The sequence below is a fragment of the Eulemur rufifrons genome, chromosome 30 (assembly GCF_041146395.1).
Source record: "Eulemur rufifrons isolate Redbay chromosome 30, OSU_ERuf_1, whole genome shotgun sequence".
NCBI classification, from domain to species: domain Eukaryota; kingdom Metazoa; phylum Chordata; class Mammalia; order Primates; family Lemuridae; genus Eulemur; species Eulemur rufifrons.
Genome location: NC_091012.1, coordinates 143,097,166 through 143,112,757, shown reverse-complemented (window position 1 = coordinate 143,112,757; position 15,592 = coordinate 143,097,166). Strand labels below are relative to the sequence as shown.

The following is a 15,592-nucleotide window of genomic DNA, read 5'->3' as shown; positions in this document are numbered from 1 at the left end:
CAGCCATCAGAGAGGACCTATTATTTACTCAGTTCAAGAGCCAGCACCATTTTGACCAAGTCATTTTAAATACTGGCAGAAGTCCCAGACATTTCAAGTTCTGGAAAACTTGTCATGTCTTTAATGATACAACAGAGACACACCACCACCACCACCACCACCATCACAGAAAGTCAAAACCAAGGAGTTCAAAACCATCTCCATCTCACAGCTAAATCTCAGAGACCTCCCTGTTGTCCACACCCTGTCTCTGACTTGCTCAGCTCTCAGGGAGACGTAAACAGGTCAGGGAGGTGCTAAAGTTCATATGAAGTTCTAGAAGCACACCCAATGAATGTTGCTACTATACGTGCACTTCAGTGTTGATCAATTAGTACCAATTCGATGGTGAGCACATGTGATGCTTGTTTTTCCATTCTTTTGACACTTCACTTAGTAGAATGGGCTCCAGCTCCATCCAGGATAATATAAGAGGTGCTAGATCACCATTGTTTCTTTTAGGTGAATAGTACTCCATGGTGTACATATACCACATTTGATTAATCCACTCATGTATTGATGGGCACTTGGGTTATTTCCACATCTTTGCAGTTGTGAATTGTGCTGCTATGAACATTCGAGTGCAGGTGTCTTTTTCATAGAATGTCTTCTTTTCCTCTGGGTAGATGCCCAGTAATAGGATTGCTGGATCAAATGGTATTTTTTAATAGCAGCCCTAAAACGCTAAGACAAGGGAGTTATGGACACTGATGAAGTTGACAAGGTCAGGAAGTTGTCAAAAACTCTTAACATTTCTCCATGTGTTGAGAGAATGGATAAAAGAAAACATGCTCGGGTGGGCCTTAAACACATTGCTGATGAAATGGACCATTTGATGAGGACGACATTGAAGTGCCCAAAAAATGATCAACTGCTCCCAAAGCCTGACAAATAAACGCTATTCTACAGGCCCTGTCACCTCCCGAGAGAAGGACAGTTCTATAAGGAAAGGAATCGCCTATAAGGAAGTATTATTTGAAAAGAATGTGAAACCTGGGTAGGGCCATAAAATAGAAAAAATTAGAATAAAAATAGAATAAAAAATTAGAAAACAAACTTTTGCATTCATAGTTTACAAAAGTGAAAAAGGCTCACACTGGGTAGCATGAGTCTAATTGGGTTATGAGACCGAGCTAGGCGCTGGGTGCACCCACATGGACCACGCCCTCCAAAGAGAACAGAAGGCCACATGGGATGGATGTGGGGTTCCCCACCTGGGTCAAAGACTCCTGGGGTTCCTGCAACTCAGAGGACCTGTGAGCTTTTATGGGGAGGATGGGTGTCATTATTGTGACCCGACACCTAAGGCAGGTGAGCACTTCCCTCCACTGCCAATGAAGGCATCAAAACACCAAAGCGTACATGGGATCCATGACCAGCAGAGACCACCACCACCATGGACATTTTCATGCCACCATTTACGTTAACACATTGATAGCCATGCTACAAAAAAAATTTTTTTTTCCTTGTGGGCACAGTGTTTTATTAAAACAAACTGATCCTTTCTAATTTTTTATTTTTCATTGTTTTCTGTGTGTGAGTTATATGCAACGCAATCTGAGTGTTTAGATTTATGAATAAATTGCCATCATTCATTGTAACAATAAGAACATCAACAAGTAAGATTTTCATGAACCAACTGCAGAGTTTTGCTTCACAAGGCCTCAGGCCAAAACTAGCCTGAGTTCAATACAACTCACGTGGCAGTCGGTGTGTTAAAGGTAACTCAAAGCAAAGTTGAAGGTCACCAGAGTTTAGAATTACATTAGCTGTTAACACACCAGTAGAAGAAACCATACAGAAGAAAGCAATATTCTAAAAACTCGTTCGTATGAATGGGCTTAATTGTATTTGTTCAAAATTCACACATTGAAGCCCTGACCCCCGGGAGCTCAGACTGTGGCTGTGTTTGGAGATGGGTCTTTAAAGAGGTCATTAAGGTAAAATGAGGTCACTAGGGTGGGCCCTGATCCAACAGAACTGGTGTCCTCATAAGAAGAGGAGATGAGGACACAGACACGCACAGAGGGACGACCCCGTGAGGACACAGGGAGAAGACGGTGTCTACGTGCCCAGGAGAGAGGCCCCAGGAGGAACCAGCCCTGAGACACCTGGATCTGGGACTTCCAGCTTCCAGGATGGTGAGGCCATAAATTTTGGTTGTTTATGCTGCCCGGTAAGTTGAGGTGCTTTGTTATATTAATAGCAGCCCAAGCACAGTAATAAAGATGTATGTTGTTTCTTCCATTGAGCCACAGTGGAAAAATATATCATCCGTACAGAAGCACGGGCTATATGCATGTCCCGAAGAATAGTACAGTTTCCTGTCTTTTTTAGTTTTTGAATATTTGCCTTTACAGATTTTCTGTATAGACAATACAGAATTTTCTATATAGAATACAGATTTTCTATATGGAAATCACGATTTATTTGCAAATATCTGTAAATGAACACCTGAGCGCCTCACATTAGGTGTAACACACACGGAACTGTAAAAAGCATCACCTATGATAACGTGCATGCCCAGCCTCGCCAGACACTTCGCCGTGGCATAGCCAATCCCGTCGGTCCCGCCAGTCACTATAGCCACGCGGTCAGGTTGTGGGGGAAACACTGAAAAAGAAGAAAAAAGAAATCAAAGTAAGGTTTCAAAGCAGAGTACCCCTGTAAAACCTGAGCCTCAAGAGACGCTTGATGCACGATGCCAAAAAAAAAGTGAGGGTTTAATTATTTACGGTCCTGCTCCCCTGGGAGTCATTCCCACAGGATGCATGAACGTAAGAAAGTGGATTAGCACTGAGTAATGACAGTGTGGTGGAAGACACCCGATAACGCCTGGCTCATCCCCTGCCGAGGCTTTGCCTGGCCCTGGAATGTGCTGCCCAGGCGACTCGCAGAGAGGCCCGTGCGACGCGTACCCTTTGCAGCCCCGGGCAGGAATCCTGGGGCAACCTCTGCTCTGCAGGCGGCGCCAGGCAGGACGTTTCTGTCTGAGTCTTGACATGCAGGTTTTACTGGGACTTAGGAAGGGCGAGGCCAGCAGATCGCCAGATCAGAAGAGAACTGTCACTGAATGGAGGGTATGTTACTCGCAGAAGGCACCGGGCTGGCGAGGAGGCAGAGAGAGAGGGTGAAACCGGAGGCCACAGCCTCTATTATGGTTCTGACGGAGGGAAGAGGTAAGAAAGGGGGAGCAGGCCGGGGACTGGCTGCGGTGAATGCTTTCCGCAGGGTCTGGGGCGTGGGGCTGTCCCTAGCAGTCCACCCCCTGGCTTTGAGGGGATCGGAGCAGGTGGACAGGGACCCGGAGTGGGAAACTCTGTGAAGTAGGGTTGGGGTGCGGGTTCTGGATGGACTGATGTGCACACGCAAGGCTGGCTCACAGGTGAGCTGGACGGCGGCTCTAGGGAGTGGCGAGCTCTGCGGGGGAGCAGGGGTCCCTCTAGGGCCAGTGAACCCTCAGATGTCAGAGCCTCTGAACACAGAAAATGAAAGACATGGTTGATAGGGTTTGCTCGACGGTGGCTGAAGTCAGACGGGCAGACGGCGTCTCAGTTGAATTCCCGGTTGAAATGAGTGATCTATGTGTTTGCTGGGATTTGTGTTTCCTCTCTTCCTTTCCTCCCTCCCTCCTTCCTTCCTTCCCTCCCTCCTTCCTTCCTTCCCTCCCTCCTTCCCTCCCTCCTTCCTTCCCTCCCTCCTTCCCTCTTTTCTCCCTCCCTCCCTCCTTCCCTCCCTCCTTCCCTCCCTCTTTCCTTCCCTCCCTCCTTCCTTCCCTCCCTTGTTCCTTCCTTCCCTCCCTCCTTCCCTCCCTTGTTCCTTCCTTCCCTTCCTCCTTCCCTCCCTCCCTCCTTTCTTCCCTCTTTCCTTCCCTCCTTCCTTCCCTCTCTCGTTCCTTCCCTCCCTCCCTCCTTCCCTTCTTCCCTCCCTCCTTCCCTCCCTTGTTCCTTCCTTCCCTTCCTCCTTCCCTCCCTCCCTCCTTTCTTCCCTCTTTCCTTCCCTCCCTCCCTCCTTCCCTCCCTTCCTTCCTTCCCTCCCTCCCTCCTTCCCTCCCTCCCTCCTTCCTTCCTTCTCTCCCTCCCTCCCTCCTTCCCTCTTTCCTTCCCTCCCTCCCTCCTTCCCTCCTTTCTTCCCTCCTTCCCTCCCTCCCTCCCTCTTTCCTTCCCTCCCTCCCTCCTTCCCTCCTTTCTTCCCTCCCTCCCTCCCTCTTTCCTTCCCTCCCTCCCTCCTTCCCTCACCAAATATGCATGGAGTCCAACCTTGTACCAGCACATAGGAAAATAAATCTGCACAGCACAGTCGCTGCCTTCACTTCCCGTTGGAACACAGCGCACCCTAGCCACTCCGACACCCTAACCACTCCGACACTCTAACCACTCCGACATGTCTGGTGACAGTCCAGACCTTTTTCCGACGTGTCTGGTGACAGTCCAGACCTTTCCAGAGCTCACCCTTTCCCGTCAGGAATGAACCGCCAAGGGAACACAGAGCCAGGAAAGGAGAGTGGAGGTTGTGGGTATTCGCAAGGGAGTGTTACAGCACAGCCCCCTGAGAAGGCGGCCTCTGAGCTGATGTCATGAGGGTAAAGTGTGCAGGTCCCACAGTTCTGGCACATTCCAGAAAGAGCCGGGAGACCACCAGCTGCAGCCGAGGGGGTGGAGAGCAGAGAGAGACGAGAGAAGGAGGCTTGGGCTCACTCTCAGCGCACGTGAGCTTCTCTCTGGGACACATGGAATTTGGGGACGGCTCTGAGCTGCGCCTGTGTGTGCCGTGTGTCTCGGGAGAGCAGAGACACGTGGAGTGTGCACTGTGGGTGCACAGGGGCAGAGCCAGGCAGGGCCACCAGGCTGTCCTGCCACAGCCTCCAGGTGCCACCGACCGGCACGGGGAGGGGGAGGGGCGAGGGGACTGAGGACGTGTGTCACAGGCGCAGGCCACAGGGGTGCGGAGGGCAGTGAGAGCCGGGGTGTGCAGAATCAGAACAAAACCCAGCCAGACGACAGGCAGAGGGCGCGGGGCAAGAACAACTGCTTGTGTTGGAGACTGAGCAACTGCAAGAAGGGCATCTCCACGAATCCAGTGAAGAAAGACAGAGGGAGAAGTGGATTTGGGGACAGGCAGTCTATAAACTCCATTCTGTGAATTATTATATACAATACCTGTATTATATACATAGAGGACCTTTTAAAATTTTTATTCTGCGTACCAGTGATTTTTACATATACATTTGGGAGACTCTGTATAAAGCCACCGCCCCCAAATTCCTATGTTGAAACCTCGTCACCGTCATGACGCTGTCGGGAGGTGGGGCCTTAGAAAGATGATTCCATACATGAATTTCTGTCTGTGAGACTGCACATTTTATTTCCGTTATTGTGCTAAAAATCCTCTTGCCGTGCACCACTCGTATTTTTATTTTTCTTGATACACACACCTGAATCGATGAAAAAGTATTGTTCACCTAGAAAAAACTGACTCCCACCAAAAATGTAAAATAGGTTTTCAATGAGCTTAGATTTCTTGGTGTTTTCCTCCTAACCTGAAGGCAGATGTGTAACACTTACATGCCACGGTCCTCACGTGGAAATACTATAGACGGTATTATAAACCGTAGGTACATAGACATTGTTAACTTATTAAGATTTTTTAAGATAGGAATATATTTTAAATCCGAATTATACACACACACATATACATATGCTAGAAGTAAAAATTTTTTTTATTATTATTTCAGCATATTGTGGGTTTTTTTTTAAATGATATCAGAGATATAGAATTCTGTTAACGGCTCATGAGTAGACTCAGTGAAACCAGGAGAGGAAAAAAAAAGACAGTAAACTCAAATGTAGATCAATAGAAACTATTCAATCTAAAACACAGAGACAAAATAAGGAGAAAAAATAGTTTGCAAGATTTGTGGACAACATCATATAATCTAATATAAACATATCTAATTATATCTAATATAATCATACAATCTAATATAAACAGACGAAGAGAGATGAAATATTTTTCAGACACGACAGCTGAAAATTTCACAGAAAAGACTCAAGAATAACATGGCTGATTTTCATTCCCTCCTCTGCGGCTTTGTCTGTTTTCTAAATCTAAGTGAACGTTTACTTTCCTTTTACCATTAATCATTTTCTCCACGGTCAGCAAAGCCTTCCAAACACATATTTAATTTGCAAAAACTAAAACAGTATTTCCTATTAATTTGACAAGAAAGTTCTGCGTAGTGCAGTAAGCATCGCCACTGAACAAACATGTAACTTTTAAAAGGCAATTGTTCGTGTTATTTAACCTCAAACTGAAGTTTCCTACTTCACTTTAGGTACTTGCACTATACCTAAAAATAAACTATCCTTGACACAGTAACCCGGAGTAGGATTGTCTAAGAGTTCGTGGATCTCTCAGTGGGATATAACTCACTGAACTCCAAATCAGTAAACAATACACATTGACTTCTTGTATGTCCCTAACTGCACACAAATGCGAGAGGCCCCCAGGCTGGTGAAAAGGTCCCCTATACAATATGACGCCCAATTCCACTCGTGAGTTGGTCTCAAACACAGGGGTCAGAGAATGCACCTTGTGGTTGTGACATTTTCAAAGCCGGCTTCGTCTATTCTATGTTGGCAAAATAACTCACCAGGCCTCCATGCTTGGTGCAAGGTGAGCGCTCAAAACATGTTCACTGATTGAATTAATGAGCTCATTGACACCCCCCCCATTGATGAATGAATCAGAGATATAAGGTGTCTACTTTGTACCCTGAGAAAGCAAAAGAAATGTACTGTGGTCTGAATGTTGGTGTACCCCCCAAAATTCAGGTGTCAAAATCTTCACCTCTAATGTGATGGTGTCAGGAGGTGGGGGCTTTGGGGAGTGATGAGGTCCTCAGGGTGGAGCCTCATGGATGGGATCAGGGTCCTTATAAAAGGGACCCCAGAGAGCTCCCTCGCCCCTTCCACCATGTGAGGACACAGCGAGAAGGTGCCATCTATGAACCAGGAAGTGAGTCCCCACCAGACACAGCCTCTGCCACGCCGGGATCTTGGACTTCCAGCCTCCAGGGCTGTGAGCAATCAATGCCTGTTGTTTATAAGACGCCCAGTCTGTGATATTTTTCTTACAGCAGTCTGAAAGTGCTAAGATAAGATGCAAATACCAAGAATTGACTTGCAAAAACTGACAAGATATTTCATAGTGGAAGTATTTCCCCTCTCCTCTTCCGGGATTCCAGGTATGTTTATATTACATTATATGATATTGTCCACAAATCCTGGGAGCTTTGTTTTTTTCCCTGTTTATTTTCCCTTTGTATTTTATACTGAACAATTCCTACGGACCTAACTTTCAGTTTACTGTCTTTTTTTTTTTATTTTCTCTCTCCGTTTCACTGAGTCGATTTCTTGCAATTTCTTCCAAGGTCCTCATGCCAGGTGAATCCTTGAGGAGAGGTTGATGCTCAAGAGATTTTGAAAAGGAAACACAAGTCCAGGAACGGGCATGAGGACACTGTATCCTTTACAGTCGCAGGGATCAGGGTTGGGGGATGAGAGGAACCTCAGGGACCGCCCAGGTCCGTGCACCTCCTTATTCTATAGGCGGCAAGCGTGTACACGGACCCAGAACTGGGTACAACGCCAGGACGCACCACACCCTCAGCCTCCTCGCAAACACCACGCCACGGCCTTGACCCGTGGCGGGGGGCTCAGAAAGCAGGTATTTTAAGTTCTAGTAGTGTCTATAGCACTCCGAGGTGACTACAGCCAACACCGATTTATGACGTATTTTCACATAGCTAGAAGAGAGGACCCTGAGTATTGTCAACACAAACAAATAGTAAATGTTTGCGGAGAAGGATCCGCTAATTACCCTGATTTGATCCCTGTCCTTTGCATGTGCTGAAACTTTGTATCCCATAAATATGTACGATTATTAATTGCCAATTCAAACATAAATACAATGGATATATTTTTTTTAAATAAGAAAGAAAAAGACTTGTTTTGCTAAAGGTGTCAAGTTCAGACTTCCACCCCACTGGAGGCCAGCAAGACTTTGCAGCCGTAGACTTATTTTATCGGCAGCTGTCTGTGCGTTTTATAGACAGGAACTGAAGACTCTCCGTGGCCTCTTGGAAAGAACACTGAGAAACACCAGCCCTGGCTCATAGCTGAGCAGGAATTTCTACCTGGAACTCAACCCCCCTAAAAGCTGGGGGAGACGTCTCATGCCCACGTGGGGAGGGACTTCGGTCCGAGTTGGCCAGCCGGCCAAGCCCCGTCCAAGCTGTCTGATCAGAGCAACACAGGTCTTATATGTTTGGGTGCCTTGAATGCATCTTGTTTTGAAAAAAAAAAAAAATTAAAAATTCTTGTTCTAAGAGAAAAAAAAATAGTCAGAACTGGGCGTGTGGCAGATGTTTCTCAAAAGCTAAAACCACGTCTCAGGCCAAGAGAGGAGGGGCTGAGAAGAGTGTGCTCAAACGCCACAGTGATTTACCCCAGAAATGAATGCCCTGCTTCGGAAAGACAGAAAGAGGTGGGTTTACAGGGAAAACTGACAGCCATATGTGGAAATAAACCATCATACACACACGAATATAGGAAGAAGTCGACACTTAGACACAATTCTGATTTACAAGATACTGGTTAAAAAATTAGCAAAAGTTTGCAAATGATACCAACAGGTTTAGCTCTCTGAATCCTGCGTCTAGACACAAAGTTAAAGCAGAAAAACTCATTCTGCAAGAAAACTCTAAGGGCCCCCTTTTTTAATCTTCTTACCACATTATACCTGTCATTTGGAGAAACTGCACATATATTTTCCTAACTTCAAAGTTTAAGCACATTTCTTTTCTAGCCTAAGATTAAGTCAAATACATACAAAAAAAAAATACAAAATAAAACCTGCAGGGGAAATGTACCAAAGTGAAATTATTAAAGTTGCTTATGCAAGCTGCATAAATAAGAGGAGAAAAAAACACAAGCCAAGTGCTAAAACTCAGTCGCAGAGATAAATCTGAACCAACCAAGAAGAATAAAATCGTCTGTAGCTTTGCCGATGGCAACGATGCATCACATTTAACGCTGAGTTCTAATTCAGCTCTGAGCTTCCTGGCAGCCAAAGAGAAAAGGTATTGACACCAGAAATGACTCTCACCGCCTTCAATATCAAAGAGTGTTATTTTATTACCAGATGCCAAACCTTTCCTAGCATGTCACTTAAATCTTAATGTTCCATCTGAGGCTTTCTTTGAGGAACATGCACCAAACACAAGCAACAAACGAGATGGCTTTTAATAACATGCCTCTACGCGAGCTGAGGCTCTGACACCGAAGTGTAATTCGATGAGAGCCATTCAGTGCAATGCAGGGCAGAGGGGGAATCCCTTCTCTCCAGCACTTGCAGCCCACCTTTGCCACGGTCACGCCTCACCAGGCACTTCCTCCGCCCCGTCTTCCAACAGACTAGCTGCTGCGTTTGGCCGGCACGCACAGGCTTTCTCTGCAACGGAAAAGCTCTTCTCCGTTGCATTTGCATGGGGAAGGCTTAGCCACCCCTCCGCGTCCAGCTCAAGAATCCCCTCTTCCATAAGCGGTTCTTGACACGCCTCTCATCTGGAGGAGAAAATACTGACAGTTGGGTTGCAATGGGCGCCCATCTTCCAGGCTCAAATGCAAGTATGCAGGCTCGCCAAGCCACACAGCCAGAGCAAGGCACAGAGAGAACGAACGCCTAAATGCAACAGGGATTCCCCCGGGCCACGTGGCCAGGATGGAATGCGCTAGAAGCCTTCCCATCTGATACCCCTAGCTCCTCCCGGCTCCCAGTTTCATGCACAACTGCAGACATGGTACAAGTCTGTCTGCTTCTTGCTCCTTCAAGCCCTGGGCTCAGCTGTCCACGTCGGCCGTGGACGGAGTTTCCCCAGCCACGGAGCCACGCCGCCCCTCGCCCGTCCTGCTCATCGGAGAGCGAGGAGCTCCCCACGCCCGGCCGGCGGAGCCCAGGGAACAGCAACAGAAAGGGAAGCAAAGGTTACTGCTGTGAGCGATTCCGACAGTCCCTGATGCTCCGCCCTGCTGCCCAAGACACACCCAGCTTGCTTGTCTGATGTTTTCTTAAGTAGGAGGGGAAGCGTATCGCCACCATTCTCGAAATATGTTTTGCACTCGGGTGGATTAGGAATGATCCGGAACCGAGACCCCGGGGCACAGTCAGAGACGGCCCCGCCTCTGAGGACAGACACGTGGGATCCGGCTCATCCCGGGTGAGACAAGTAGCCCAAAATGCAGGGAGCTCTGGGAAATCTCTGTAGAATCCCACCACGGCCACACTAGAAGGAAACATTTTCCTTGGGGCCACAGTGTTTTATTACGAAAACAAAATAAAATCCTTGAAAATAAAACGATCCTTTCTAAGTCAATGAAAAACTTGTTATTTTTGTTGTTGTTTTCTGTGCCTGAGTTACACGCAACTTGAAACATAGTTCCCTCGGCTCCCAAGGTGAAGAGACGTGTGAGTTACCAAGGTGAAGAGACCTGTGAGTTACGTATGCTTCACGAGGCCCCGGGCTCGAAACTAGCATTGAGTTAAATATAGCTCACATGGCAGTTAACGTATTAAAAGTACTGAAAACAATTGTTTTTTTTCTATTATAAAATGCATCAATTTCACACACCAGGAGCTGCAGGATCAAGGCCAGCCGCAAGCTGCAAGGACACAAACATGAGTCTTTTTCTTATTCCAAAACACCCCAGGAGAATCTTGGAGATTAAATACATTTGCAGCAAAAAAAAAAAAAAAAAGGGGGGGGGTGAGGGCGGTTTGTACCGAAATGCACACAGCTCAAAAACAGTGCCTTTCTAAGCAGCTGGAAATCACACACACATACACCCTGAATATCGATGTTATTAGAAGAAACATTCCAGAAAACTCTGCACCCCAACTGAGTCTGCAAGCACAACCTTCATCACCGTGGCACAAGTGACCTCAAAAACACCAAATAACAAGTACAAACTGGACATTAGGACACCCATGTCTGAGCCACCTGTAGTCACGCAGGTGGACACTTTGGGGACACAGATGAGCAATGAAAAGACGTCGTCATTAGGCTGCAAAATCCTTCATCAGCCATCCCCCGGGGGAAGTCGGCGGCACAGCCCAAGACTGGGATCTCTGGCGAGGCCACGCCTGCCACCCAAGTGTACCACGAGCAAGGTGCGTGGAGCATCCCACACCAACTCCAGGGGAGGGACAGGCACTCTTTGTTCTTGCTTTTGTCTCTCCTAAAGCTTGGCGATGTGCATTTTCAAAACTGGGTCAGCCTATCGGGGGGAGACACACCCAGACCGGCCACCAACAGAGCGAACTGCGTCTCCGCTAAGCCTGCCCCGCGCACCATGGCCAGGTGCACCTGCAGCCTGCTGTTTGCTGACGTCTCCCGCACACCGCCACTGCCGCCGCCGGCTTTGGGAAGCTGACTTCCCAATTCAGAGGGCTGACAGCCTCACCCCACACCCGTCCAGGAGTGAGTCCGACCCTCCAATCCCCGGGCCCCGGCCTTGGAGCTGGATGCTGTTCTAGCTTCTACCGACAGCCTGGACGGATGTCATCAGAGACGTCCTCTACTCTCGTGAGCACAGTCACACCATGGACCCTGAGATGTGTAACTTTATCTGTTCCTCTGGGCGGTGTGTGGCCACGTGTCATTCTGCATGTCTCGGGGACGGTATTTCCCAGGTGGGCTCAGTGAGCATTTAAATCAGCACACAGTGAGCAAAGCAGATTCCGTGCCATAACCTCAGTGGGCCAGATCTAATCTGCAGACAACAGAAAAATTGACCACCGCAGAGCAAGAAGCGATTCAACCTTCAGGTTCGGGTGGCAGCTCTTCCCTGGGTCGACCCTGCAGATTTTGGACGTTTCCATAATCACGTGAGCCAATTTCGTAAAATCAATCTCTCTTTCCATACTACAGGACACCCAGTTACACTTGAATTTCAGAGAGACAGTGAGAAATGTTTCAGTGTAAGTACAGCCCGTGCAATATTTGGGATATACTTACACTACACGTGCATTCATCGTTGATCTTCACTCCAGGCTGAACTGAATGAAGCACGTCTGCTGAGACGGCTGAGGGTAAGCCCCGTCCCACGGCGCATCTCTCTGGCAAACGGCTGTCCAGGCGCACCCGTGCTGTTTCCTCCGTTGCGCACTGTGTTAGGCATCGCAACACGGACACACTCAGAACTTCCCCAAATATTCAAGTTCTGGCTCTTCGTCACTTGACTGCTCCCCTCCTCTTTCTCCTGTTACATTGAACTGTCAGCGGCGGGGAGAAAACAGGCCACGCCTTCAAGACCCTGCTTGGAAATTCCCTCAGCGAAACATCCAAGCGGATCACTAGCAAGTTCCACTTTCTGCAAAAACACTAGCACGTGATTCAGCCGCCGCCTGAGCCTCCTCCACTTCCCAACAACACATCCCTCGTTTCCATCGGAGATTTCCCCGGAAGCACCTTTAACGTTCCTAGTTCTGCCAACACGTGTTCACAACGACATACGTGCTCTCTGTCACTTCCCTGTCCCAGAATCTGCATTATTCAGGCTGCTGCGACAAAGTGACACAAACCGAGTGGCTTAAACAACAGAAATGGACTCTTGTCACACTTCTGGTGGCCACAAGTCCAAAATCAAGGTGTCAGCAAGGGATGGGCTGGGGACACAGTCTCTGCCCTGGGCTTACAGACGGCTGTCGTGTCCCTGCGTCTCTTCACATCACCCTCCCTCTAAATATCTCTGTGTCCAAAGATCCTGTTTTTATAAGGACACCAGTCGTGTTGAATTAGGGTGACCTCTTCTTAGCGTGATCATCTGCAATCTCTCTAGGTCAAATATGGTCATATTTACAGGGGACTGAAGGATAAGACTCCAACATGTCTCTTTGGAGGGATACAATTTGAACCCTGATACCTGACACACACACACACACACACACACACACGCACACGGGTGCAAATGCATATACACACACATGCAATGATACGCCAGTCCAGGCAGCAGGGAGCTCCCTAGGAGGCTGGGTGAGCCAGGCACTCTCTCTCTCTCTGTCCCTGGCCAGCCTCCCTGCTCAAGCCTAACTGCAAATAGATAGATGCAATTGCTCAAAATCACCTTGAATGTCTCCCTCATTTCTCTCTCTGTGCTTTCATGTTGGGTTCATCAAAGACGCTTACTGTGTCCAAGCTCACATGCAACTGACGTCAAAGAGCAAATGCTCTATCAATTCTGGCATAACTTGATCTCAGCTGCCCCAGACATTACCAGGTACCCCTGTGCCAGCTGCTCCCATCTAGGCAGCTGCTCCAGCACCGCAGGGTATCAAGCACATTGCGGCTGCCACGTCACAACGGTCCGGTGTGCTGCTCTGTCCCTAAAGTCAGCGGGTTTTGCAGCCTCACAGCAAACTCTGCAAGCAAAGCCACTCTCGGCCGGACTTCTTTGTAGATCTCCAAGCAACTAACACCTCCAAGTGTCATCCGGCTGCCAAAAAGTATCATGCTGGTAGTGTGTGATCAGAGAAAAGTTCCCTTCCAGAACCTGGACTATTTGTACAACTCCCTGAGCTCACGGTTGTTTTTTGAGGACTCTAATTTGGGAGGGCTGACCTCACGCCTCGGTGGCGCCTGAGGTTTGGGGAAATTGCAAAAGGGACGGCTGTCTCTAGACCGAGCCCACTGCCCACGCCACCGTCAACCAGAGGTGGCACCAAGGTTCAAGTGTGTGAAAGTTAAATCATAAAAATAGTAGAAGAAAACACAAGGCTGGTGGTTGATTCTGAACATGCAATTTCTATAGTATGGTGGTTACCTGAGGCTGGGAAGGGTGTGCTTGGAACGGCAGGTAAAAAGAGGTTGGATCATGGATACAAAATTGTAGCTAGAAAGAGCGAGTCAGTTCTAGTGCTCAGGAGCAGAATAGGATGACAACAGTTACCAACAACATACTGCCTATTTCAAAATAGCTAGAAGAAAATACACTGCAAATGTTCCCAACACAAAGAATTGATAAATGCTCAAAGTAATGAATATTCTAATTACCCAGATATGATCATTACACAGTCTATGCACGTATCAAAATATCACATGTATGCCATAAATATGAATAACTATTATGTATGTATGTATGCATTAAAAAAATGGGAAAAATACATATACTCCCATAGGTAAGACGGCTTTTTCTAAGGAAAACGCAGAAATCGTGGAAGAAAAACTACACACATGACCACAGAAAAATGTTAAGTTCTATAGAATCAAAACTGTCACAAATGACATCAAAAGGCAGATGACAAGACTTCAGCCCACAGATAAAGGATTCATTCTTGGTGGACAAAGCGCTTTTGTAAGAACCTCCGCCCGCAAATGGGCAAATGAGCAATAGATATGCAATGAAATGTAAGCACACGAAATGAAACCTCACTCGCCAAGAAATAAATAGTACAATGATTACTAGTTTTCATCCATCAGCTAAAACAGCTCAAAAAGCAGCGTTCTATCCAGAATTAGCAGGCACGGAAAAATCAGATGTTTGATGCGCTCGGTTAAAACTTTCTAAGACTGCACCTACTCAGGAGGCAGGTTGCAAACAGCTGTCAGACATTTTTCACACACGCATTTTCCCTATGACCCAATGATTCCACATAACATTCTTGGGCGGTCACCGAATTCCGCACCCTGTACGCAAGGATGAGGGTGGAAGAAAATGGAATCGCTGGACGCCAGCCCCTGGGTGGCGTCTATTCTAGTGGCCCCAAATCACACACATTCGGTCTATCTTGGGAAGATGACATGTCTACCGGGTGCGGCATTTTTATACGGGACGTCAGAGCAAGATGAGATACACCCCGACAGTCAGAGGTCAGAGCAATCACGGAAGCCCTCGGTCGGCTGCGACACGTCTGCAGTTTGCGTGGGACATGGTGTGGGGTGGGCACCTATTCTGTTTCGAGGCTACCCTCATTGGCCAACTGTGTGTCTGGGTCCCCAGGGAGCATGGGGTCATCCTTCCCGATGTGGTCCCCAGACCAGGGCACAACACTTCCAATGACCATGAAAAGCAACGTGCTAACCAGAGACCTGGACCTTCTAAGAACGTCCAGGACAGAAACCCCAGCAGCACCGGGACAGTGACAATGGGAATCATTTCATCTGAACACCAAACACGCCCCAAAACACTGCCCCACCATGAGACACGCCTTCCCCACCAGCCACACAAGCACGCTGGCTCCTGAGTCCCCAGGGGCTGTGACACCAGCCTGAACCCCGGGCGCTCTCTGCATGCTCATGTGGCTCTCGGATGCCACAATGCCAAGCGCTAGTAAGCGCACAGCCTGGGCTTTGGCAAGAAGAATGATAATTACCGAGACTTAAACCCCAAGGTGTGAACGGTCAGGTTTAGGTGACGAACATGTTTTTGAGCAAATCCTGCCAATCCCAGAATCAGTCACTCAACGGTCGCTTGAAATGCCCGGCGTTATTTAGAAT

General features: G+C 47.8%; 1 protein-coding gene across 1 annotated transcript in view; it reads right to left on the bottom strand.

The window, feature by feature from the left end:
• DHRSX (dehydrogenase/reductase X-linked) overlaps positions 1 to 15,592 on the bottom strand; it is a 122,033-nt gene that overhangs the window by 85,116 nt on the left and 21,325 nt on the right. Inside the window, exon 2 of the mRNA XM_069463229.1 lies at positions 2,545 to 2,652. Coding sequence (XP_069319330.1) covers positions 2,545 to 2,652 — 108 coding nt within the window. The remainder of the gene's footprint in view (positions 1 to 2,544; positions 2,653 to 15,592) is intronic.